We start from the raw sequence: 26,628 nt of genomic DNA, 5'->3' as shown, positions 1-26,628 counted from the left end.
CTACTTCCGGGGGAGGCCTCAGAAGTAATCGCGCGCCTCACGAAACAGGAGGCTGACGAGTACAGTGAGTAAAGTCGAGTTTTCTCAAGAAATACAGGTTGTCAGCGGAAGGTTTCAGACAAAAATTTCGCAATGCCGTAAAAGAGAACAATGATTCATACCCGGAGTTTGCTTACAAGTTAATGGCCAACATGGGGGAGTGGCTCAAAGAGGCAAAGGCGTATGGGAATCATGACAAGGTGCTCGAGTGTATCGGTCTGGAACAATTCTATCAAAGGTTACCAGAAAAGGTGAGGTTCTGGGTGCAGGATAGACCGGACGTGAACACCGTAACGAAAGCCGCAGAGCTTGCTGAAGAATTCATTACGCGCCGCGCCCTCAGGGCAAACAGCGAGCCTAAAAGGGAAAAATTTCTACTACCGAATAAGGCGCCGTTTAGAAAACAACCGACAAGTCTCGCACAAAAGGGTGAGGAAAACAAGGCATCTAACCATGGGGCGTCGGCAGAGGAAAGCAAAAGGAAATTGGAGGCGAAAAAACCGGCGGCTTGTTTCAATTGCCACGAAACAGGGCATTTCGCGAAACATTGCCCGAAAGAAAAGGTGGCCTTTTTATCTATAAATGAAGCCGACGAGAACATGAAGTTGTTAGAGCCCTATATGTACGACCTTACCGTGAACGGCAAGCAGTGTCGGGTTCTTAGAGACTCCGCAGCCACTATGGACGTAGTTCATCCGTCCTTTGTTCAGTCTGGACAGTATTCAGGAGACTGTGCCTGGATTAGACAAGCCGTAGAAGCAAACAGTCAGTGCCTTCCCGTAGCTAAAGTTGTCCTTAAAGGCGCATTTGGTACGTTGGAAACGGAAGCCGCGGTATCGCCATATCTACCCCCTCAGCCGATTCCTGGTAGTACAGAGGATAGCACAGAGGGTGACACATTCCAGGTACTAGGAAATACAAAAGAGTTGTGTGTCATGCCAACTTCGGATAATTTCAGTCGGCCGCTGCAGGTGAGCCCCGCTTCATGAATAACCGAACACAAGGGGGATTCGACGCTTAAGCAATTCCAGGACAGCTCGAAAGAGGGAATCGCCAAACGAAATGTGAGATTCCAAGAGAGGAGCGGCATACTCTATCGAAAATATCTAGATAGGCGAGGAGTAGAGTTTGACCAGGTAGTCGTACCTCAGGCGTATCGTCAGGATTTGCTTAGTTTGGTGCATGGAGGATCATGGTCAGGCCACTTAGGCGTAAAGAAGACGAAAAATCGTCTTTTACAGGAATACTACTGGCCTGGATGCTTTAAAGATGTAGAAAGGTTTGTAAAATCTTGCGATGTGTGTCAGCGAGTGGGTAAGCCGGGAGATAAGGCGAAATTTCCAATGAAGCTGGTACCCGTAATCACGGAGCCCGTTCGTCGGTTGGTAATTGACACAGTAGGTCCTTTGCCCAAGACAACTTCAGGCTACCGTCACATCCTGACCTTAATCTGCCCAGCTACTAAATTTCCAGAGGCGGTCCCGCTAAAAGAGCTAAGTTCCGTCGAAGTAGTGAACGCACTTCTGTCCGTGTTTGCCCGGGTAGGCTTTCCTGCCGAGATACAATCAGACCAGGGCACCATTTTCACGAGTGCCTTAACGACAACCTTTCTAGAGCGGTGTGGCGTGAAATTATTGCATAGTTCAGTCTACCATCCGCAGTCGAACTCGATAGAAAAGCTTCACTCCGTGATGAAGCGAGTGTTAAGAGCCTTATGTTTTGAACGAAAAACTGATTGGGAAATGTGCTTACCTGCAACGATGTTTGCACTAAGAACTGCACCACATGAGACAACAGGGTTTACGCCAGCGGAACTTGTTTACGGCCGCAGACTGCGGTCTCCTCTTCGTATGCTGAGAGAGTCGTGGGAAGGTCAGGGTGATGATCCTGTAGTAGTGGAATATGTCCTCACCTTATTGGATCGTCTAACAAAAGCCCAAGAACTGACCGAGAGGGCGATGACCAAAGCACAGCAGAAGGCTAAGCTTTACTACGATCGGACAGCTAAAGCGCGACACTTTGCTGTAGGAGAGAGGGTCATGTTGTTGAGGCCCTCCCAAAAGAATAAGCTTGAAGTGCAATGGGTCGGCCCGGCCGAAATTACTCGAAAATTGTCTGACACCAACTATGTGGTAAAATTACCAGGAAGTCGTAAGGTACACCAGGTGTATCATAGCAACTTACTCAAACCCTATAAAGAGAGGGAAGCCATCGTGAACATGACTTTAAATGTTCCGGAAGAGGTTCCGGCAGAAATTCCTGAATTAGCTCTTGAATCGGACGAAGTCCCGATCGAGAAAAGAGTTGAGGATTTAGTATCAAAGTCACAGCTGACAATGAAGCAGAAGCAGGAATTGCGTGGTCTTTTGACCGAGTTTCAGGACAGATTTGTAAGCGAGCCAGGCCGGACATCCGTCCTCACTCATGACATAGAGCTTACCTCGTCGGAACCGGTAAGATCTAAGACGTATCGGGTGTCACCTCGCCGGCTTGAGCTAATAAAAGCAGAGGTTAACAGGATGCTGGAATCGGGCGTGATGGAGCCGTGTGAAAGTGATTACACTTCCCCGTTAATTCTTGTGGAGGTACCCGGCAAGATCCGCGTCCTTGCGTAGACTATCGTAAGTTAAACCTCATCACCAAGGATCAGACATACCCAATTCCCCACATTGAGGATCGCGTCGAGAGGGTAAGCAGCGCGGAATTTATTTCAACGCTAGACCTAGTGAGAGGTTACTGGCAGGTGCCGCTCACCGAGAGGGCGAGCCGGTATGCTGCATTTATTTCACCATTGGGGACATTCCGCCCTAAAGTGTTGAGTTTCGGCCTAAAGAACGCGCCTTACTGTTTTTCAAACTTAATGAATAAGGTTTTGCGGGGTCAAGAGGACTTCGCATTGCCTTACTTGGACGACGTCACCGTGTTTTTCCTCGTCCTGGCCAGAACATTTGGCGCATTTGAGAGCAGTACTGACACGCCTACGCAAAGCAGGTTTAACGGTAAAGGCGCCCAAGTGTCAGCTAGCACAAGCAGAGGTACTCTATCTCGGGCATGTTATCAGTCGAGGGCATCGCCGTCCCTCTGAAATGAAAGTGGCAGCTATCCGGGACTTTTCTCAGCCCCGAACGAAAACCGATATTCGGGCTTTTCTTGGAATAGCTGGTTACTATCGTAAGTACATCCCTAGATATTCCGACATTGCCAGCACTCTTACTGACGCGTTGCGCAAGACCGAGCCCCAAATGGTCGACTGGGATGAGGCGAAAGAAAAGGCTTTCCGCGTTTTGAAAGCGGCCTTGTCGAGCCAACCTTTGCTTAGTTCACCGGACTACTCGAGGCCTTTCATAGTCCAATGCGACGCTAGTGATAGAGGCATGGGGGCAGTTCTTAGTCAAAGGGATGAGGGGGATGAAGAGCATCCCGTCCTCTATGTTAGCCGGAAACTCACCCTTCGCGAGCAGGTTTACAGCGCTAGCGAAAAGGAATGTGCGTGCTTGGTTTGGGCAGTCCAGAAACTGGCTTGTTATATTGCCGGAAGCAAGTTCATTGTGGAAGTGGACCATTGTCCTCTCACCTGGCTACAGACCATGTCCTCTAAGAACGGCCGCCTGCTGCGTTGGAGCCTCGTTTTGCAACAATATACGTTTGAAATACGCTACAAAAGGGGTGTACTCCATGGTAACGCTGATGGCTTAAGTCAATGCCCCTGACGCGAGAGGATGTCTCGAGAACTCTGGCATTTTTTTTCCTGACCTAGACAAGGGCTAGTGATTGTTTTTTTTTTACTCTTTTAGGTGTACTTGTTTGAAAGACACGGCTATCCAGGGTTTCGGGTTCGGTGTGCTTCCAGTGTTGTTGTTTTGTGTCACCTTAACGTATGAGTAACATTTTGAATAAATTGTGTATTTCCTTTAATATCAGTTAAAGGGGAAAATTGCCTGGTGGAGTTTGGAGGAATTGTCCGGCGCTCACCGGCTGAGTAGTTGTGTTTTCATGTGCGTATGTGATGTCTGTTGAGCCCACAATGAAGCAGGTGGTGCCCTCTACTTCATCAAAGACGGTCGTCACCAAACCGCCTGCCGGCACTGATCTCTCCGGACAGTGGCTGCAAACCTCAGCCCATCCAGATCTTTACCCCCCCGCGCGAGAGACTGTTACGACCGGCCCTAGGGAACCAAGCAAGAGGAGTTTGGGGGAGAACCGGTTCTTGACCAACTGTGTCGTCCACCCCCACCTCCCCATTCAGGCTCCTCCTCTCGCCGGGAGAACTCCGGAATCTGCTGTGCGTTCGTGACCATGTTTGGGCATTTTTTTGGGGCGCCTTGACCATATATGGACATCGTGTTAGGTTGTGCCACTCCATGTGTTGTGAGAGGTGTTTCCCCCTCCCTCGTGGCCGAGGTGCCGGGGACACCGTATTGGCTGACGATGCGGACAGTGCGCCCAGTGTCGGCAACGCGGTGCTATAAAATGCCGCAGACGTTTTGTATCTCTCTCTCTTCTCTCTTTGGATCAGTTGATCACTTCTCCACACGTAAATAAATCTCTGTCGTTTGTTCGGGCGCTTCTTTCTCGCTGAATTGTTGGACGATGGATCCTGCGACGGGGCCAGCTACCGTAAACGAGACCGGCAGGACCCGGAGTCCTAACAAGAGCAACATTGGCTATTTCTTAGAGCTTCCTTGTGCTTACTATTGTTGCCTAAGCTTGCACAAGAATGCATTGTTTTTACAAATGCATGGTCTGCAAAAAATTAACTAAATGAGCCATGAAAAAAATAAAAGCAGATTTGAAAAGAGGAGCTCCAACTCTATAACCAGTGAAAGTTTCATTGAGCTGTCACAAATATCTGAAGAAAAAGTTTTTCGAGGAGCATCTTTCCTTAAAGAAAAAGTTCTACAGAAATGCCGTAGAAGTCGCAAACCATGAATCAATCGCGAGTGTTTAAGAATGATCGAAAAGAAATCAAAGTTATTCAGAAGGTTTTTAAAAACTAAGGATGCATCAGACTTAACCACATTTGAAGAATACCGCAATAAGGTGAAAGCCTTTATCAAGAAATAAAAAAGAAATTACTTAAATCAACAATTCCATGCAGACAACTGCAAAGGGAGTGCAGAACTGTGGAGGAAACTTAACGCTTTGCTTCACAAGACACCGATCTCTCCTGGGGTTACTGAAATAAATATAGATGGTCGAGCGGTTACAGATTTAGAACTCACAGAAAGACTTCATCATTTTCTCACAAACGTTGCACAGCCGACACAAACAGCGTAGACAGCTATAATTGACGCAATGACAATACATGCAACGAACATGTTTCTTCAACCAACCGATGATGAAGAAATAGTTTCAAATTTTTCCACGCTAAAACAGAGCAGCGCTCGTGACATAGATGGTATTCAGATTTCCCCGATCAAACATGCAATCGATATCATAGCTGCCGTGCTCTCTCACATTTATAATTTGTTCCTATCAACAGGCTGTTTCCCAAAACAAATGCAAACGTCCGTTGTCAGCGTGTTATATAAGAAAGGAGACAAGAATGATATTGCGAACTATCGGTCAATTTCTATATTACCCATATTTTCAAAAGGCTTGGAGAAAATTATTTTTAAAAGACCCATGAATTTTTGTATGAAGTTTAACATAATACTCCAATCTCAACATGGTTTTATGAAGGGCAGGTCGACGGAGACTGCTTTACTAGCTCAGAAAAAAATAATCCTTAAATCGCTTGAGAGTAAAGAACTTTGCATTGGTGTTTTCATAGATTTTTCTAAGGCTTTCAAATTAGAAATATATGGTGTTCCGCGGCATTCCACTTTCCCTCTTGAAATCTTACTTCAAGTACCGCTCACAATGTGTAAAAATTAAGGATTCATTTTCTTCTCTCCAGGCAATAACCACAGGGGTTCCGCAAGGTAGCATTCTAGGACCGCTGCTTTTTAACCTATATATAAATGACATTGTCAAGGTCAGTGACAAAGCTAAATACATAATATACGCGGATGACACCAGCATTTTCTTTACAGGTAACGACATGACTGCCATGACCACACTTATAAACACTACGTTAGAAAGTTTAAACACATGGAGTGAACGAAATTCATTACTCATTAGAGCAACAAAACAAAAGCTGTATAGCAACAGAAAAAAAAGCTGTAGTTTTTCATTCGCAGAGACAGATCTCCTTAGACAATAGATTACGTATAGGTAGCACGGCTGTTGAAATTGTAGAAACCGTTAAAACATTAGGAGTACTTTTTAATTGCACAATGCCGTGGGATCCTCAGATTAATAATCTAACTACCAACCTATCAAAATGTGTGGGCATACTTGCACGAATGCATTATTTTCTTCCAGTTTCTGTTAAACTAACACTTTATAACAGCTTGTTTTTGTCGCATTTAAATTATTGTCTTTTGGTATGGGCAAGTACGACAGCAACCAACATAAGTAAAATACACAGACTACAAAAAAAGCGATCAGGTTTATAGCAAATGTCGACTACTATGCACACACTGATGAACTGTTCCAGCGCTATCATATTGTCCCAATTCACAAACTTTACGAGTATTCCCTAGCAATAAGATATAAGCAATCCCTTTTCCATAACAATCGTGCCTTCTTAGATATTTTTATATTGGAAACGCATGCTAATCCGTACCCTACTCGTCACCAACAACATTGGAACCTTACATTCTGTAGAACGAACTTTGGGCGACAAATGTTATGTTTTAGTGTTCCTTTGTTATTAAATAAATTACTGGAGGCAAAAATAATCCTTGAGAAATGCAGTGCACGTGACATTAGGGAAGCGCTTTTATCGTGAAAATCGAGAAAATGGTGGTCCAGGCATTCATGGAACTGTTTCTATATATATATATATATATATATATATATATATATATATATATATATATATATATATATATATATATATATATATATATATATATATATATATATATATATATATATGTATATATGTATGTGTATATATATGTATATATATGTATGTATGTATATATATGTGTATATATATGTATGTGTATATATATGTGTCTGTATATGCATCTGCATATATGTGTGTATATTTATGTGTATGTGTGTACACGCAATTTCTATGCATAGCATTGTTGTCATATGTATAGTATTTTGTATTCTGTCATATTTTGCATTGTACTACGGAATTTGTGCCGAAAGAACCACTTACGCATATTAGTCTCTGTACATAGCATTACTGTACGTGCATCTTCCGACTTGTACTGCGCCAAACATCTCATGGCCTATGTTCATTGCCTATATGTTCATGGCCTATGTTTCTTTACCCATGTCCACGTTGCTTGCCATGTATTAGGGAGGCTCGGGTTCTCCTCAAGTGACAAAACGTCACTTTTCTCCCGAGCATGCCCTCATCCTTGGCATGAAATAAAATTGCATTGAATTGAATTGAATGACGACTTTCGTGTGGTTGCGGCAGTGCCGTAACGGATAAGCATCAGAAAAAAGAGCAGGCGAGGTGGCCGGTGGCGATGAACGTGTCATTTTGACCCATTGCGGACAATCTTATCATAGCCACCTGCAGGTATCTGCTCGGCTATGGATGTTTAAACCGCAGGGTGTGATGGCAGTACAAGTGCGCCATGCTGTAGTTCGAAAGTTCACCGCCACCGCATTGTGAGAGGCTGCTTACGTGTTGCTTGAAAAATGCCTGCCTTCATAATGTTAAAGGATACTCGCCGCTCTCGAGCCGGATCCAGGATGAAGGATGCATAAAAAAATGCACAAACACTAGCAAAAATTGAACTACAAAAGGCCCCGCATGCGATGGCGAGAGCCGAGTTAGCGAAGTGCTGCACGAAACTAGCCAGTATTATTGGTTCCATGTGGCGGTACCACACTTCAGTGTAATGACGAGAGTTCACTGCGAACGTGGTTTAATTCAGTTGCGACCAAGCGGGCCTTGCTTAAACACAAAAAGCCCAACTTGTCTGAGGAGGCGTTGTTAGCCTTTTAAACGAAAATGCACAGAAAAAAAAAAAAAGAAAATGCGGCTTGATCGCTGAGTGCACATTTCAAGGGGGAGTCCATATACAATTGGTTGGAGTGTATACATACAGTATAAATTTCCAAATTAGGGTGCTTAAACAGGAAAATTTTGAAAGCATTTGAGAAACAACATTGCCAGGAAATTGAACTGTAAAAAGAGTACTCATTTCCAAAAAAAGTGAAATGTGAAGCATATGTGGTGTCTTGAAAAAAAAAAAAAAAAGATAGAGACAGGCCCATTGACAGTATTTTCATTTTAAAGCTGTTTGCAAATGCCCATCCGATACACTGAACAGTAGTTTGTAAGTAAAAAACAACTCTGTTCGATCATGTCACATGCTGGGAAAAAAGAGAAACAGCTTGCCACAATATAAATGTAGAATGTTGAGTTGGTTCAAGAAAAGTGTGATAACATATAGGACTGCAGATATGTACTAATTTTGAGATGAAAATGGCCAAATAGGTTACATTGCCTAAATCAGCACTCATTCATATAATGCCAGCCTCAAGGTATTGTATTTGAAATGAATTACAATATCAAGTGAGCAGATACAGTTGAACTCCGCTACAACAAATGCCGCTTCAACGAAATTCCCGCTACAACGAAAAATTCACGGTTCCCCGTCAGCGGTCCATACGAGTCAATGCATAAATATTGTCGCCACAACGAACACTTTTTCTTCTGCCATCCTGCTTCAACGAAATTTCAGGATGCAATTCCAGACTCAGATATTTATTGCTATACAGTAACACAGTCTTTAACATTTTGATGCATTGTAAGAACTTGAAAATACATCGACGAAGTCTAAAACACCTGTTGGCACCACCAGAAACCGTCGCTGTTCAGCAAGCATGGGTGCCGCCATTGCTCGATAGTGATGGCAATGAGACTGCCCTGCTTTTGCCACTACCTTGCCACAGCTCCTGGTGTTAACGTTAATGCAGCTGTTTGGTTACTTCACGAGCGGTTGTAGGCCTTGTTTCAGTGTGCTTTGCACCATAGCCTCGCTATGCATGGGTGAGAATCTCGTCGTGATGCTGCTGGGAAAGAATAGGAAGCAGCGGACACTTTTTGAATTTTGAGAATAAACGTTCCTTTGTTTTGCTAGCTCAGATCAGCTATATTTTTTCGACTTCACTACAACAAAATTTTTCTTCAACAAAATTTTTTTTCGCACCCCGTCAGTTTCGTTGTAGCGGGGTTCGACTGTATAGTTATTGACCTCTGCCTTTGCTCAGGAACTGCTTGAGAAGATCACATCTCTCTTTCACAAGAACTATTTGGAAGAGTTCCGACTTCTGTTATCATCGTCATCATCATCATCAGCCTGATGCAGGACAAAGGCCTCTCCTATGTTCCGCCAGTCAACTCGGTCCTGTGCTTGCTGCTGTCAATTTATACCCGCAAACTGCTTAATCTCACCTGCCCACCTAACCTTCTGTCTCCCCTTAACCCGCTTGCCTTCTCTGGGAATCCAGTTAGTTACGCTTAATGACCAGCGGTTATCCTGTCCACGCGCTACATGCCCGGCCCATGTCCATTTCCTCTTCTTGATTTTGACTATGACATCCTTAACCCCCGTTTTTTCCCTAATACACTCTGCTCTCTTCTTGTCTCTTAAAAGTTACACCTACCATTTTTCTTTCCATTGCTCGCTGCGTCAACCTCAATTTAAGCTGAACCCTCTTTGTAAGTCTCCAGGTTTCTGCTCCATAGCTAAGTACCGGCAAGATGCAGCTGTTATATACTTTCCTCTTGAGGGATAGTGGCAATCTACCTGTCATAATTTGAGAGTGCTTGCCAAATGTGCTCCACCCTATTCTTATTCTTCCAGTTACCTGAATCTAGTGGTTCGGCTAAGCGGTTATTACGTGCCCTAAGTAGACATAGTCTTTTACAACTTCAAGTGCACTATTACCTATCTTGAAGCGCTGCTCTCTTCCGAGGTTGTTGTACATTACTTTCGTTTTCTGCAGATTAATTTTAAGACCTACTTTTCTGCTTTCCGTGTCCAGTTCTGTAATCATGAGCTGTAATTCGTCCCCCGAGTTACTCAATGCAATGTCATCGACGAAGCGCAGGTTAATAAGGTACTCTCCATTAACTCTTATCCCTAACTGTTCCCATTCTAGGCCTCTGAAAACCTCCTGTAAGCACGCTGTGAATAGCATTGGGGAGATTGTACAGTGAAACCTCATTAAACCGTACCCGCGTAAACAGTAGTTTCGTTTTAAAAGTAGTGAAGTCAAATCCCCAACTCGGCAGCCATTGAACATAATGCATTTTGTATCCGCATAAGCCGTACGAGCTTATCGCATATGTATCGGTTAATAAGTAGTTTTTCCAATTTTCGTTGCGCACTCGCCGCGGCATGTCGTGTCCCACTGGGCGTTCCGACGGAACAGCAAGCCCCAGAGATCGAAACACGCCTCGCTTGTTTGTGTTGATGATGATGGCGGCTGTGTTGGTGAGCGCCATCTCTTAGATTTTTCTACAACAAAAAGCACTTGGCCGGCTAGGCTTCTAGTGTTGTCCACGCGATGGCGCTTTGCACAAACACGCAAACACGGTGTGCGCATGCTTTGCTTTCTTTGTTCCTTTGGCGCCGTGCATAGGTGTTCTCTGGTTGATCCGTGCCGTACAGCTCTCGCATCATTTTTCACGTGTTGTGTATGTGTGCTTGTGCTGCTTCGTACTTGCGTCATGCCGAAGCTGGGACAAAAGCATCGAGTGCTGATAGAGGAGAAATTGGACATAATTGGTGCTATTGAAAGTGGCATGAAAAATTCGGCGCTGGCATGCGAAAAGGACCTGCCGTTAACCATGGTGTGTGAAATTTGGAATTCAAGAGAGAAGTTGCTCAGCAGTGCTGCTGCAACTGCGAAAAGGTGCCGGCTATGCGGTTCGGTGTCTCCGGATGTAGAGGAGACGCTGGTGAAGTGGCTAAAAGCTGCACGGTCAAAAAATCTGCCTATCAGCGGACCCCTGCTCGTGGAGAAGGCCCTGGTTTTTGCCTCGCAGCTCAACCATGACAACTTCGTGTGCAGCAATGGCTGGCTGGCCAGATTTTAGGCGAGGCACTGCATTACCACGAGGACTGTTTCGGGAGAAGGTGCTGCTGCTGACGTGGATGGCGCGGAGCAGTGGCAAAATGGTCAGCAGAAAAACATCTTGGAAGACTACGCACCTGATGACATCTTTATTATGGATGAATTGGCGCTATTCTTTAAGCTGCTACCAGACGAAACGCTTGCGTTCAAAGGCGAGACGTGCACCGGCATGCAAAAGACAGAATATCAGTGCCGTTTTGCGTAAACATCACTGGAATCGACAAAACTCTGCTCCTCGTGATTGGAGAGTCGACGAAGCCTAGATGTTTCAAAGGTGCCCTGTTGCCATCAGGGGTCATCTATGGCAGCAACACCAAAGCATGGATGACGGCAAAACTCTTTGAGGAGTACGTGCACCTCATCGATCGTCGTTTTGCGGCTAAGAACAGAAGAGCTGTTATTATTTTAGACAATGTTTCGGCGCACGTTGCCCTGGACAACCTGACGGCTGTGAAGTTGTCGTTTCTGCCACCAAACACAACAGCGATTGCCCAGCCCTTGGACCAAGGCATCATTCGAGCTGTAAAACAGCTCTACAAGAAGAATCTGCTGCGCAGATTTCTTCTCTCCATTGAATGTGGCAAATTATTCTCCATCGACTTGATTGGCGCGATTCACCTGCTCGAATAGTCGTGGCAGCAGGTTGAAGCAACGACAGTTCAAAATTGCTTCAAAGTGTGCCTGCTTCAAAGTGTGCCGGCTTCAGTCTGTGTGCGGGCGACGCAGATGACGCCAGTGACACCATCGACCAGACTTCGGACATCGTAGATGAAGCTTGCAAAACTCTGCTAGCTGAAATGCTAGAGCGGCAGGGTGTTACGGAAGGCATTTCCTTCTAGACTTCAGAGACGCAGACAGCGATGTACAGACATCTCCGGACATGTCCGACGAAGCCATTGTTGCCTCGGTTGTCGAAGTGTCGCAAAATGATAGTGATGAGGACGACATGGAAAGCGACAACACAGGTGATCCAGCTCCGACAATGGCCGAAGCTGCGCATTGTGTCAGCGTCATGCGGGTATTTGCCGAGAAGAGGGGGCTGGCAGAAAAGCTGGCTCACAGCATAAGTGAGTTTGAGGCCGCTGTCGTTGCTGCTAGGCCGCCGCGTCGTCAAATGAGGATTACAGACTTTGTCACGCGAAATTAATAAATTACTGCACGTTTTTTGTTCTTTCATCACACTCCCTGAAGGTTTCTTTTTTTGACAGGTAAGTGAGCGACCTGACGCTATTTCGATTAGGCAGTACTACCGTTTAGTACGTACTTTTTCCGAGCTCCGGCCAACTACGGTTTAACGAGGTTTCACTGTATTCCCCTACCTCACACCCTTCTTGATTGGTATTCTGTTGCTTTCTTTATGAAGCAATATGGTAGCAGTTGATCCCCTGAAGATTTCTTCCAGGATGTTTATATACACATTATCGACGCCCTGATTCCGCAGTGTCTGCATGACTGCGGATATTTCTACTGAATCAAACGCCTTCTCGTAATCTATGAAGGCTATGTATAGTAGTTGGCTATATTCTGAGCATTTCTCTATTACCTGATTGATAGTATGAACGTGGTCGATTGTTGAGTAGCCTGTTCGAAATCCTGCTTGTTCCTTTGTTTGATTGAATTCTAATGTTTTCTTAACTTTGTTAGCAATTACCTTTGTGAATAGCTTGTATACTACGGAGAGCAAGCTGATCGGCCTGTAATTCTTCAAGTCCTTGTCATCTCTTTTCTTATGTATTAAGATGATGTTAGCATTCTTCCAAGACTCTGGTACTCTTCCCGTCAGTAGGCACCTTGTAAACAGGGTGGCTAGTTTTTCTAACACAATCTGTCCTCCATTTTTCAGCAGATCTGATGTTACCTGGTCCTTACCAGGAGCTTTACCTCTTTGCATGCTCTCCAAGGCTTTTCTGACTTCATCTATCATCCATCACTGTCTCTCATTTTCGACATCTAAATCATGTTGGTTACCATTGAATATTCAAAAGAAATGAACAATAAACAAGAGGGAATTTAGGATTCTATCGAACTGCATTACCATGAAATAGCAGACACTGACTCTTATGTTGAAATTTTGAATGTTTGCTTCTTCTACATTAAAGACATTTGCACATAATGTGTCATTTGTGAAAGGAAAGCTTGATTATACCTCTTGACTTATGCTAGGCCTTCTTCTTGTTTCATCAACACACTTTATTCTCTGTATATCCCTTCTGCCAGCTTCAGTGCTAGGCTAGTGAAAAGGCTAATTTCGCCTGTAACACGTGAAATAGGAATAGGGAAATTTTTACCTGAGTTGAGGCCCAACCGCCATATGAGAGACGCTGTGTGTTCAGCCACTCTACAATCTCTTTCTGAACAACTGCTTGCCGTGCCACATGTACCAGCAGACCATAGGCTGTGGTCTCGATATTAGATGCATCATAAATGTAGGGAAGTCGAGGGTGCAGGTATGGCTTATTGTTTTCAATCATCACTGAAGGTGCAGGCAGTTCGGTGCGGGACCAGTACCTCATGCCACCTGAAAATGACAATATCTTTACTTCAGACACAAAAATATGAAAGAAATAACTGCTACACTACATGACCACTCCAACATTCATGTGCTTCACTACGAAAACTGATGACCAGTGCCTCCTCTATTTTTTATTATTTTTTTTCAGTGCCAGAACGATCGCTTTCTTCAGGCAGTCAAGCGCGCGCTCCTCCTCCACTCGCCGCTGCCGCATGGTGGCGCTGCGTGAGTACACTACAGGATGCTGGCGCTGAACAGCCGCGCGTATTAGGAAGCTTGCAAATTCGTGTTTTCCTGCAAGTTAATTTGCAGTCGTGCTTCTTGATGGCTTCACGGATGCAGGGAGGATAAAAAGTAAGACGAACATAGTGGCATGCTGTTTTCACCGAGCTCTGTCAGGCTGTGCTACTGGTTCAATATATGCATTCGAGTTTTATAGCATTTGCGTTTTATTTTCTTTTTCAAGCTATCGAAATCCTATTATTTGCATGCCTCAGTATATACTAATACTGCTGTGTACCACTCTGTATATTTGACGGAAAAAAAAAAGACATTGTCTTTTTTTTTTCATTTCTTATTAGTTAAAAAAAAAAAACAGTCCTCTTATGAATTCACTTGAGACGACTTGTTTTGTTTGTTTGTTTATAGCCTGGAATACATAGCGCTTGCCCACTCTGGGGGATTGGCCAAGAAAACATATAGTATCCTATAGGGGATAACTGCACTATTGCTTACAAAAAAAAAGAAAAGTAAAGGATGTAGAAGGAAGACATTATCGAAAGAAAAAAAAACAAAGATTCAGCGAGTGAAAAAAATAAAATAATCACTAATCTAATACCTACACCTTGATTTTGGGGGCCGACCAGACAGCTGAGTGTGCCAAACCAGATTAGTTTGGGATGTATGTCTCATATTTATTGACATTTCAAAATTACTGCCCTACTCTTCTTTTTTTTTAGTATTTGTTAAAGGAGGCCCTATGTTAAAATACGTTTAGTGTCTCGAACGAAATTGCAAACCGCATCAAATACATCTCTGTGGCTATTTCCCGAAATGGAGGCACCAAAATTTAGAACAGTTTCTGTGGTTAAACTTAAACCTAGCTTTGCAAACGGAATAGCTAGAAGTCTTTTCCTAATTACTGCATAATTACGACATGAGACAAAATAATGTTCAAAAGTTTCGGATTCTTCGCAAAACGGACAAAGAGGGGAGAGTGTCAGACCAGCTCTGTGTAAATAAAAATTTAATAAAAGAACACGGAAGCGGAATCTGGAGATAATAACTCAAGTTTTTTCAATGGACTCCACTAAGATTTCCATGGAAAATTGAGACAACTGAAAGGCAAAAACTATGCTCGTTTTCTTCCGCTTCAATGCACTAAATGTTTCCTACTTCCCTCCAGGATATTTCTGCACCCAACATGGTTTTCTTACCTTCTCAAGGATTGGAGACAAACCTAGCTTTCTGCCCCTCAGCTGGTTATGCACTGCCTTCATGATTAGCCCATTTCAACCAAGCGACGATGTTATAGGATGCCATCAAGTTATGTCGCCTTCCGATACTTCACAAACATTTATGATATGTGATGGCATATGATGACGTTTTCACGTAATGATGATTGCTTGCATCACTCGTGTTCACGCTGCTGACGCGAGAAGACGCCGGACACCGCCAGCGATCGGTTTTCACTTTTGGTGAGACGCTTAGAGCTATCACATTAATGCACTGTACGGTTGTAGCTCCGTGAAATTGCAGCTTCTGCAATTTTACGGGGGAGCGTGCGCGCTTGCAGTAATCAGGCAGAAAAATCGGTCTCATGATAAATCTTCGAACTACACTCTGATATGTAGCCTTCATTTACAACCCATATATTTTATAGTTTATGAGTAGGGACAGCTGAAGGCTACCAGTCACAATATGCAACATGGCAATTAGAATCACTAACCGGGAGCGCGCTGCATCCAAACAGTCAACAAATTATTTTATCAGTAGCAACGCTGCCTCGCGATCACTGCTGTGTACAACGCTAACATTACGCCCCAAAGCTGAATGGTATCTCATGGGCACCACACAGCCATTTCTACTCTGCTCCCTACCGAATTTAGATGCCAGAGGGAAGCAGAAAGAAACAGAGCTGAGCAGCCGTTTATTAAGGCTACAACAATCTATCCACGAATACACCGACAAGCTCAAGCAACTGACGACAAGCCGCATTTTTCATGCCTGTAACCTTCACACAAGTTGAGAATCAGCATTAGACTTCAGACTTTAACAGCATCTGTTCGAAACACAGGCAACGATCGCAGAAATCTTGCCGCATATAGAGCTGTGCTTGTCTATTTCATGATGATTTGATTATTTGAGCTCTCAAACGGTGAAATCACCTGCCATAGTTGCTCATTTTCTGACACTTGCTTTTTCTCGGTAGTAACAAGTCAGGCTTTGCGAAGAGAACGGATGATGACGTGTATCCCTGGAAGCAGTGTAGTGACATTTTGTGCTATTTAGTGCATGAACTCCAAGCTTGAGCATGATGTGCTATGCCACTAGAGAGTAGCAAGCATCGGGGAACATTAAACACCCAAGCTTTTAGTACTAGCTCCTGGCAAAGGCTTTTCTCAAAAATCGACATTCAGTTAGTCAAAAAAGCAATTCTTAGTCTAGCGAATGCCATGGTGACAAAACAATCTTCAGTGGATTACTTGCATGAGCTTTCTGGATTCGGTTTAGCTAGCAGACGGTACTCGAGCGCCTGCATCAAGTAGTCACGAACAATTCAAGCCTTTGAAATGAGCTGAGTGCCTAAAACGCTTCACGATTCTCGCTTCCAAGTTTCCATGACACCTTAAACAATGCGATTAGATCCGAAAAATGAGCCGTATAGCAGCTTCGAATGCAGCCATGACATTCGTTTGTGTAAGAGACGACGTGGCGGCATCTGTACTCTAGTTGCGGCGCCTGGCGGCGAAACGCTCCACTAGCACCGATGGTCGCTTCCCATTGAAATCCGCTCCTTCGCTCGGGCACTGAAAAAATGGAGGAGGCGCTACTAATGACTGATTATGAGCAATTATTAAACTGATATGTTTTATCACAGAAGTGCAAGCACATTTCAGCATTAACACCATTGTACCACCGACATCAGATAATGTTATTATGAGGATTGGGTTAGGCTTGGGGATTACTACTATCGATTGGCTCTGCTGAAAATGGCAAAATTACGAACTGGAAACCCAAACTGTATCTCTCTCGTGCATGTACACACAGCTGCAGAAAGAAAAGCCCAATTTACCACCAAAATGCATAGTAGGCTCAACTGAGTTTTTTTGTTTCAGACTGATTGATTGCCTAATGCTATCAAAATCCAAGACAATAGTAAACAAAGTGCACATAAAGAAGCAACTGTGCACCCTCGAAATCATGCACACACAAAGCTTCTGAGCTGACAAGCTGGGGCAAAAAATGGGTTGTGGAATGAGTGCAGAATGCTTCATTACTTGTGTGATGGACTGGCATCACTTGTATGAATGTAGCCAACTGGGACTTCACAGGCGACTGTGAGTGCTCAGACATCCAAAATAAATACTATAGTGGGTGAGGCAAAGGTCAGTTATATAACCGCATAAATCCCTTGGAGAGTTCGTATGACTTCTGAAGGTATATGAGCACCAATAAAAAAGAAAGGACATATATGTGGGCAGCAAAGGGGCTCTCTCAGTCTTTCTCATCTGCAAATCCGTCCTTTCTTAATCATTGGCACACGTGTAACTTCAAATTTCTTAGATCTATTCTGCTCTGAAGTGTCACCATTGGTATCAGAATAAAAGCTGCATAATTGACCAACATCTCTCACTTAAAGATTGACACTTCCATGTTCGACCTCAGTGAGGGCTTGTTGCACACTGTCTCAGACCGCAATCACATCATTGTGTAGAACTGAAACCCACGATTCATCAAACCTTAGGTTTGTTCCACATGTGCATATCATCACTTTTGCATTCCACCTGGAGCATAACTAACACAGAAAAAAAAACAACTTGATACAAACATTTTATGCAGCAACACTCTGTTTTCCATACTTATTTTTATATTCATATTTGTTTAAATGCAAGAATACCTAGACCCTGTCACAACTTTTTTTAAGCAAGAAAAAACACAAGGGTGTATTCTCATCAGCTAGATAAATTCAAGAGAAATAAGTTAGTTGGAGCACCTTACATTTGAAGGCAGAATTTGTTATCACATACACATTTGGCATGTGGATGCAATATTGTGTAATAATGCAGTCGACTCTCGTTAATTGAAACTCGAAGGGACCTTTGAATTTTGTTTGAATTATAAAGAAGTTTGAATTATCAGAGGTTCTCGAATAGATGACTCTGGGTAAGAGGTACACAGATTATGATTAAGCATTAATGTTATCACATTAAAATTTTTTTGGTGTTTTTTTTTAAGCTCTAACTGCATGCAGTGAACAGAAAAAAAGAGGTGTAAATTTCACAAGTTTATTAGCCATTTACTGCTGATCAGACCTTTTAAAAAAATCGTTAATTGCCAACTGCTTCATTGCTATAGCTACGTGCCTTCAGTGCAAAGTTCTCTATACCAGTTGAGAAGATATACCATGCGTGTCTGTGCTTCAATTCAAACATTTGTTTACTTGCAAAGCCTTGTTCCTTGAAGGCCTCAAATGCTTATTTTTCATTTTTAGAGTGTTAGGATTATATAAGCACACAAATTCGAAATGGTAGTGGGAAAGCAGCTGATATTTTCTGGTATGGACCTGCAAAAAGTATGAATATACCAAATGATGGAGTTTCAATTAAGAGGTTTTCAAATACATTGAAAGAATAGAGGGCCAACCAAACAATTGAATTTTGTTTGAATTGACCAAAAAATATGAATTATCGGAGTTTGCATTATCGCGAGTCTGCTGTATATAAAAGCACTTCTTAAGCGTAGTAATTAAGTACATAGCTGCCAGTAAGAGCACAATATTACTGATTTATCTTTTTTTTTTTCTTGTCTAATGGGTGCCATCTGTATTCCATTTCTTTCTGGCGTTCAACTAAAGGCTATATAGGCAGAAATAGGCAGCTTGCTTGAACAGCACCAGTAACATGCACATACTTGTCTCCCTCATCTTTTCATCGAGGAGGTTGAAGGCCATTTCCCCATCAGCACTGTTGACCAAAGTGAGCGCATATGCTACAATGGCTAATTCGTAGGGGTCCTCCAACTTCTGGATGAGGTGCAGCATGCGCTCCAGGTACCGGGCTGCAGCGCCCCGAGCTGTGGCTGCACGCGTTCCGATCTCCTGCATGGCATCGGTCATGCAGCACCATTGTTGTGAGTTGTTTGTCATAAAGATGTAAACTGTGTGTATTTTACTAAATATTTTGCAAACATAAGCCACACTCAATATACATGACCCCTTTGATACAACCTAAAGAGAAAATTAAGTTGACTTGCATAATGAAATAACCTTTTTGAAGCCTAATCACAATAGGTTCAATAAGTTCGAAATTAAAAAATGAAATATGAGTGGCTAACCTGCCTTAAAGGCCAACTCCAGCGATTCTTTAACCATGTCAAAATAATGGTGCTTTTATGTTCCTTACACACTTTTCTCACGCACCCGATAACTGAAATGTTCAAAAAATGCGAAAATAATTTTTAATTACCGAAAAACAGCTATACCTAAACCGAAAACCAACTGAGTGCGCTTCTACGTGGGACCTAAAGATTTGCCTGATGCTGCCAGAACCTGCCTGATTGCACATAATGCCCGCCAGATGGACCTACCTGTCCACGCCGTCCGCGCCGATCGGCTAAAACGCTCCCGCTGTTATGGCGAATATATGACAAATCGTGTGTAGCTAACAACGCAACACCACTTGGCACCAATCGGACGCCCGCCAACACGAAAAAGGAAATCGCATGCTCAAGCAAAGAAGCGCCGGCCAAACCGATACAATGCATAGCAGACAAGCAGACGCTGCGGTAGCACATCGGTTCGTCCCTTCTGCCAAGCAAAACTCAACGTCACACACACAATCTTGCCATTAATTCTGGCAAGCGAGGTGAGCGTTTCGAGGCAAGCTATAAAATGCACTTGAAAAGAATCTGTGAAATTCTCAAGCCTGCAATTTGGCATGAATGGCACAAACATACAAATGAATGTACCCAGTGAATTTCATTGAGATCCACCAACCTCGAAAAATCGCCGGAGTTGGCCTCAAAAAGGGCCCTGTAACACCTTTTCAAGTAATCATCAAATGACAACACTCTAGCAGTTGACCACCTTACAATTCTCTTGCATAAAAATTTTCCAAATCTGTCAAATATAAGCAGAGTTACAGGTATCTTTTTTTACCTCTTTTTACAGTAAACATGACCTACACTGTAGTCTAAATCAGTCAGAGACTGAATTTAAAAAGTTCTGAAAATTTTGCAATACTACAATAGCTGTCAATAAAACAAGATAATTTTTTTGAGAAATCGATGTTTCAATGATGCACTATAATTAAAATTTGGTTACAATATCTTCAAATGACGCATGAAATTTTATCATAGGAATTCCCAAAATGGGACTTTGAATGAGGTAATTAGTTTAAAGAAATTTCATGCTTCTCATTTAGCCCTAACAGATTATGAAAAGTTTGATTGAGGAGCAACTTACGCCTCTGATATCCCTAACTTCGGCCAATGTGATGAGCACGTGGGCGGTTAGAGACACGTTGCGAAATCGTACAGTGTCTTCTGGCCTCTCTGACTGAAAGTAAAAGCTCAGTGTACAAAAAACATGATTCTACTGGTTTGAACAAAATAATGAAGCTAAAAGAAAACCGAACATCATACCAGGAGAGACATTTTGCGATCATACGCATAGAACGATGTCTCATGAAAGGAACCCTCAGGTGACTGCCTGTCCAGAAGCCAAGCAATGGCCTTTTGAATGACGGAGGGGTCGATGTACAAAAACTGTTCCCATTCTTGAAATGTTGCCTTGTGGAATACTCGAGCACAAAACGCTGTCAGCCTGTTAGAGAAAGTGGAGATTGCAGTACCAACCTGCACTTCTGTGCACAACAATTTCAGTCCCAGCAATGATGATATGGGAGTGAAACGTAATGAGTAAACAAAGATTATGAGTACTTAGGTTTTGGTATGTTGGTGCCACATTTCCAAGACACACAAATACGAACACTGAGGAACACACACAAGCACGCACGCACACACACAAACACACACACACACACCTCTGGAAAGTGTTCAGCAGTGGTCCTGTGCGCTTTTTACGAGTCAGTAGTCTTTGTGCTTAACCATGGAAAGTTGAAGTATTGACCAGTTAACTGATAACAAAAAAAAAAAGAATACGTACCAAACACTTGGTTGACTATGCCAACGAAACACCTGGAAGCTTCCATCATCATTCTGATAGGTTAGCTGCCTCTGGTATCCTGCATTCAAAGTTTTCCCCGGTTTCGCTTTGTATTGCAGAAATTATCAACTTGTCATACGATGACTTACCGAGATTCAAATACTTGAATGCCTGCCTCTCCAGATGCATATCACGTTGGTTTGTTAATCGAAGGTACAGCAACGTATACAGATTTGCAGCAAAGCTGAACATGTTCTGTTCACCACAGTAGAAAGGCTTTGACAGTAAGCTGCTGGCATTGACAGGCATTGTGGGAAATGCTGGTCCAACAACATCACCTGAAGTGTAGTATGCATATTGTAAGTTCACAGACTACATTTCGTATAGTACAAAAAGCTGACAATGTAATGCTGCTGCTGCTACAACAATATGCAGTCAGTATATACTAAACTGGTTTCTGTTAGTATTATCAGGTGTTTACAGAATCCCGTAAAACCCCACTTTGGGAAATTTGTTTAATTTTACCAGTGAGAATATGAGTGTACATAGCGGAGTACAGTGAAAGCTCGTTAATTCACACCTCATTAATTCGAAATTTTGGATAATTCGAAACGGTCGCCACAGTCCGGTCCGCAGTGCATAGGAGACCATGTGTAAAACGATTCGTTAATTCGAACAGAAATTGCTGCCTCTACGGATAATTCAAAGCGCGCGCCACCGAGCGTCATCATCGTCAAACACTAGTGGAAGCTTTTACGGTCGAACGATAGGTGACACGACCAGTTTTTTCGAGCTTCAAGTGGCCTCCAAGCAAAGGGCGAGCAAAGTGTGGCTTCCAAAATCCAGGGAGCAATTTTTTTTTTTTTCCGTAGCCCTCCCGGTATCTCAGCGCCTGGCGCCACTTGTACGCGGGACCCCCGGGACGCTGAGGAGCCGGCGGAGTAGTCCTAGCAGTCCTAGGCCGCTCCCGGCAGCGTCACTTTGTTCCTCGAGCACGTTGTTCGTTCACGCCGTCAAGCCGTCTTATTCCGCATCGAAGTTACAAGATGCCGCAGGAAAACTACTGCGCGAAGACTGTCAAGGAGAAGGTGGAGATTTTGCGAGAGGTTGACCAAGGAAACTCGAGCAAATACGAAATTGCGAGGAAGCACGGCATACCTCCGAGCACGTTGTCAACCTACATACGCAACAGGACGGCCATTGAAAGCGCCTATGAAGCCGAGGATTTTAGCGCCAGTCGAAAAAGGCTAAGGAGAGCGAAGTTCCCGAACTGGAGTCAGCATTGATTATCTGGGTTAAAGAAATGAGAGCCCAGAGTATCGCATTGAGCGGCCCTATCATCATGGCCAAGGCAGCCGATTTCGCCCTGCGCTTGGACATTGAAGACTGTCGCCTCCGAGGGATGGTTTCATCGTTTCAGGGAGTGGCACAATCTCGTATTCCGCACGTTATCCGGCGAGTGGACGCCGAAACATGCGCTACTTGGAGAAGCGACACCCTGCAGCAGTACTTGGAGAGCTACTCACCACAGGATGTGTTTAACGCTGACGAGACAGCGTTATTTTTCAAGTTGCAGCCAGACAAGACGATCACCTACAAGGGAAACAGCTGTGCCAGCAGCAAGCGCAGCAAAGAGCGTGTCACTGTTCTGGTCGCCGCAAATATGACCGGTACGGAAAAGGTCCCCCTTTTTGTGATTGGCAAAGCACTCAAGCCACGGTGCTTCAAAAACATTCGCTCACTGCCGACGGAGTACGCTGCAAACAAGAAAGCCTGGATGACAGGTGACCTATTCAAGAAGTGGCTACTGAAATTCGACAGGCGAATGGAACTGGGCGGCACACGCGTTCTTCTTGTCGTCGACAACTGTTTGGCGCACAAAGTCGACATTGAGCTGAGAAAGTCGACATTGAGCTGAGAGCAACTAAGTTGGTGTTCCTTCCGGCAAATACGACTGCGGCCCTACAGCCAATGGACCAGGGTGTGATAAGGAACATTAAGTGCTTTTATAGGCGTCACGTGCTGGAGAGAATGATTTTGTGCACGGGCGACAGGAAGGACTTTGGCATTACGCTGCTCACTGCCATGCACATGTTGGTGCGCGCATGGGAACAGGTGACCGCGACCACAATCGCAAACTGTTTCCGCCACAGTGGATTTGCAGCTGGAAGTGCGCAGGATAGTTGTGACGTCGACGTGGATGGGGCTGAGGAGCTCATGCCAGTGGCATTGCGCGACACTCTTCGGGGCGTACGTTTTGCCGATTATGTTGAAGTTGACACTGATGCATCGGTGTGTGGTGCCCTGACTGATGAGGACATTATCGCTCAAGTAGCCGGTGCACAGCCTGATGCTGAAGAGCCAGAAGGTGAGGAAGACGAAAATGATGAAGCGCCTGTGCGCCCGTCAGCTTCTACTGTGATGGAGGCACTTAATGTGGCGCGTCTCTTCTTCAGCTTGAAGAGGGTGAAGAGGATTCCCTGCGCCGCGTCCGCGCACTGGAACAGAGAGCCGCAGCTGTGGCATTCAGAGAAAAGAGGCAGATGGTCATCACCGACTTTTTTGGCCAATAAATATTTTTCGTGACCCCACCCCCGAAATCCACCCATTTTTGCTCACTTTCATTATTTCGAATTTTGTTTAATTCGAAATTGCTCAGCGTTCCCGTGTAATTTGAATTAACGAGCTTTTACTGTATACTAAGTCTTATGGCATCATTTCCAGAAACATCTAGAAGTCTAGAAAGGTAGCACATTCTTCAAAGTTCCAAGTTCAACGTTCCCTCAAGCATATTTAACAGGTAAAGGTTACTGATTCAATTTCATTGCTGAAGCTTAAGTTTTCAATAAAACATTTATGAGATTTCTCCTTTTTATAAGTGCTTGCTTACATTATCAGAGAGCTTCCCATTCTTTTTGAAACACAGCACACAAATAACTAAACCATTGATTAGTTAATCATAAAGTTGCCCCTATTGGGTTTTCAACAACAATTTACTGCACTTACCAACTACAGACAAGGTGGCTCTGTTACTGCCGAACACATACAAGCGATCCTGTCGAAAGGGCAATATGGGTGTTTCAGTGATGTTTGTGTCCAGGTACTTGATTAAATACGCTCCCTGAGTTAAATCCAGAATTAAGGAAGTGTGCCGATGTTGAGGAATTCCATCAGGCTGAAAGATAGAGAAAGCAAAACTTAGAAGCACTTCTAGACAATGCAAATATCCAACTGTGCGAAGGCAAAGAGATGAAGTGCTGACCTCCACAAGAAGACAACGTGTCACCATGTCCTTTGCAATCTGAGTCTTGGCAAGAATAGTGACTTCAATTGTCCCAGTGCGCACGGGTACTATAGGCATGTATACAACAGCAGATTTTCCAGGCTTGATCTGAAAGAGGATCAACTTTTAATTCTTGAAATATACACTGCAGTCATATATATGCAAGAGCTTGCACATCGGTCTGTTAGATTGCACTTATGAACTAACAAAATTACACAAAAGGCTTCAGTTTGGATGTGGGCACAAATGAAAAAAGAAATTCATAAAGTTAAACCTGTTTTTGTGTCACCACCCCATTTAAATATTTTTTTGCTTAACATACTTTTTCACTTAGCTTCCACTAAAAAAAATAACAAAATCACAGCAGAGTATTTCATCACGTGCCTAGGCTATTGGCCTGACATGAGCCACGCTGATGAAATGAGGTGCACAGCATTGTACAGAAGCTCCATCTATGTCTGAGAACTGGCTAACCTCCCTGTCCTTCCTCATTTATTCCTTCTCCTCCTCCATCTATACTTGCACATTTTTTTTTTGCCACAAAAGAAAGTGAGAGAAACAGTGAAATTCTCTGCACTACATTGAGATTGCATAGGATCTCCTTGTTCATCTATTACAGATGCACTAAAAAGAAATTTCCCTGGCTGTCAATAATATTAATGCCTCGAGCAATCCAAGTGCACTGAATATCACTCACGAAAATCAAGTGCTGGTGTTCCCCTGAAGAGGTTTCTGGTGCATAGGAGTTCACTCGCCCCAAGGGTCCAACCACGACGAATCTGTAGTCTGGAGAGCTAGCCAGCGTGATAAGCACCTGGAAGGAAAAAAAAACAAAGAAAAAAGTAAGGGAGATTATTTAAAGCTTAACATGGTGTCTACCAATTTAATATTTATAAACTTTCTGATTTTTGCAGGTAATCTCCGAAATGCTTCTGCATACCAAATCTGACCACAGCGCAAAAGACCCTGGACAGAGACTAACAAATACAAGTCCCGACTTCCAAGTAAAGTTTGATTATGAAGAACAACCAATTTATAAAAAATGACAGCATGTGATAAATAGCTACAGCATACGATAAAAAAATTGGCCCTAGCGAAACATGAAGCCAACATGAGCAAGCACTCTAAAACAAAGCAGGAAATAGCCCGGTCGAGAAGAACAACACTGAATGAGTGGGTGCAAGAAAGCAAGTTCCTTATCAATTAAAACTACTGAAGGCTTACTAACAGAGCCAAATTCAACAATTGCTACAGTTTCTGTGATGAGTCTTGCATTCTCATTAGGATTCTTTGCTAATATACTTATCTTCTCAATTAACTGAATAAGCCACATTGTGCACAATGCACACTAAAAAAGCCCCCTCTCTGCTTCCACATTTTGTTGCTGGGCTCCTGCAGTCTCTACATAGGTTAAACAGGTAGATGTCTGAACATCCAACTGCAGTTAATTGTATTGTAAATGTGAAAATTTCTTTTTTCATGTTTACGATACTACCAATCTCAACCCCTGTACTTTCCTTGGCATCATCGTCTGTTAGTTCTCATTAATAATGTGTCTAACAATAGAAAACAAGGTCTTAAATTTTCCCTTTTTTCCTTGAACAGTAAGGAGTATTCTTTATTACATTCAAAACAAAATGAGAGAGGAGGGGTTAGTAAATTACACAGCGAAAATTAAGATATTTTCTTCAATATTTTCATAAAATATAGCATTGCCCATTAAAAATACAGTAGTACATTTAAATATACAAAAGAATAATGAGGCATTGCACGGACGAAAATACTTTTGAATATGAGCTATTTCTATCAGCCTCGATGGTATGAAGCCTGGACACTGCCACAAGTGAAATTCTTTTCCAAGAGTTGAATAGTCAGCCTCAGCCATCCTGAAATACAATGCTACAGTGTTGCGTTTTACAGCGATAAAGAGTTTATTTTGGTTTGGGTGAGAGGCAACTGCATCTTGGCATCAGCCAAGACTGCTTTTTGAAGTCAAGCTCCGTTAAATAGGCAGCAACATGATTCCTCTCACGTGCCTTCCTCAAAGAGTCAGCCCCTTCTGTTCACATTAAATCCAGCTCCTCCTCTCGCTGTATGTTTGCCCCACACACCATTTAAAGTATCCTCTGTGTCAGCTGTACAGTGGCAACTTCTCCAGCTGAAGAAACGCATCAAAGATTTGTTGGGCAACTGGACTGTTGATTCATGACAAGGCAGTCTCTGTTAACACAAAATTCCCAC

At 43.4% G+C, this 26,628-nt stretch overlaps 1 protein-coding gene across 3 annotated transcripts in view; it reads right to left on the bottom strand.

Moving 5' to 3' along the window:
- Nucleotides 1–26,628, bottom strand: part of Mcr (macroglobulin complement-related) — a 253,503-nt gene that overhangs the window by 37,726 nt on the left and 189,149 nt on the right. For all 3 annotated transcript variants that reach the window (XM_075877217.1, XM_075877218.1, XM_075877219.1), the window contains exons 22-30: nt 25,085–25,201; nt 24,367–24,495; nt 24,111–24,279; nt 21,254–21,442; nt 21,105–21,183; nt 20,582–20,762; nt 20,403–20,495; nt 18,851–19,037; nt 13,494–13,723 (exon numbers count right to left, since the gene is read on the bottom strand). In XM_075877217.1, coding sequence (XP_075733332.1) covers nt 13,494–13,723; nt 18,851–19,037; nt 20,403–20,495; nt 20,582–20,762; nt 21,105–21,183; nt 21,254–21,442; nt 24,111–24,279; nt 24,367–24,495; nt 25,085–25,201 — 1,374 coding nt within the window. The remainder of the gene's footprint in view (nt 1–13,493; nt 13,724–18,850; nt 19,038–20,402; nt 20,496–20,581; nt 20,763–21,104; nt 21,184–21,253; nt 21,443–24,110; nt 24,280–24,366; nt 24,496–25,084; nt 25,202–26,628) is intronic.

Source organism: Rhipicephalus microplus, chromosome X (assembly GCF_043290135.1).
Source record: "Rhipicephalus microplus isolate Deutch F79 chromosome X, USDA_Rmic, whole genome shotgun sequence".
Lineage (NCBI taxonomy): Eukaryota > Metazoa > Arthropoda > Arachnida > Ixodida > Ixodidae > Rhipicephalus > Rhipicephalus microplus.
Note: the sequence above shows the minus strand (reverse complement) of the source record. Positions and strands in the feature narration are given on the sequence as shown.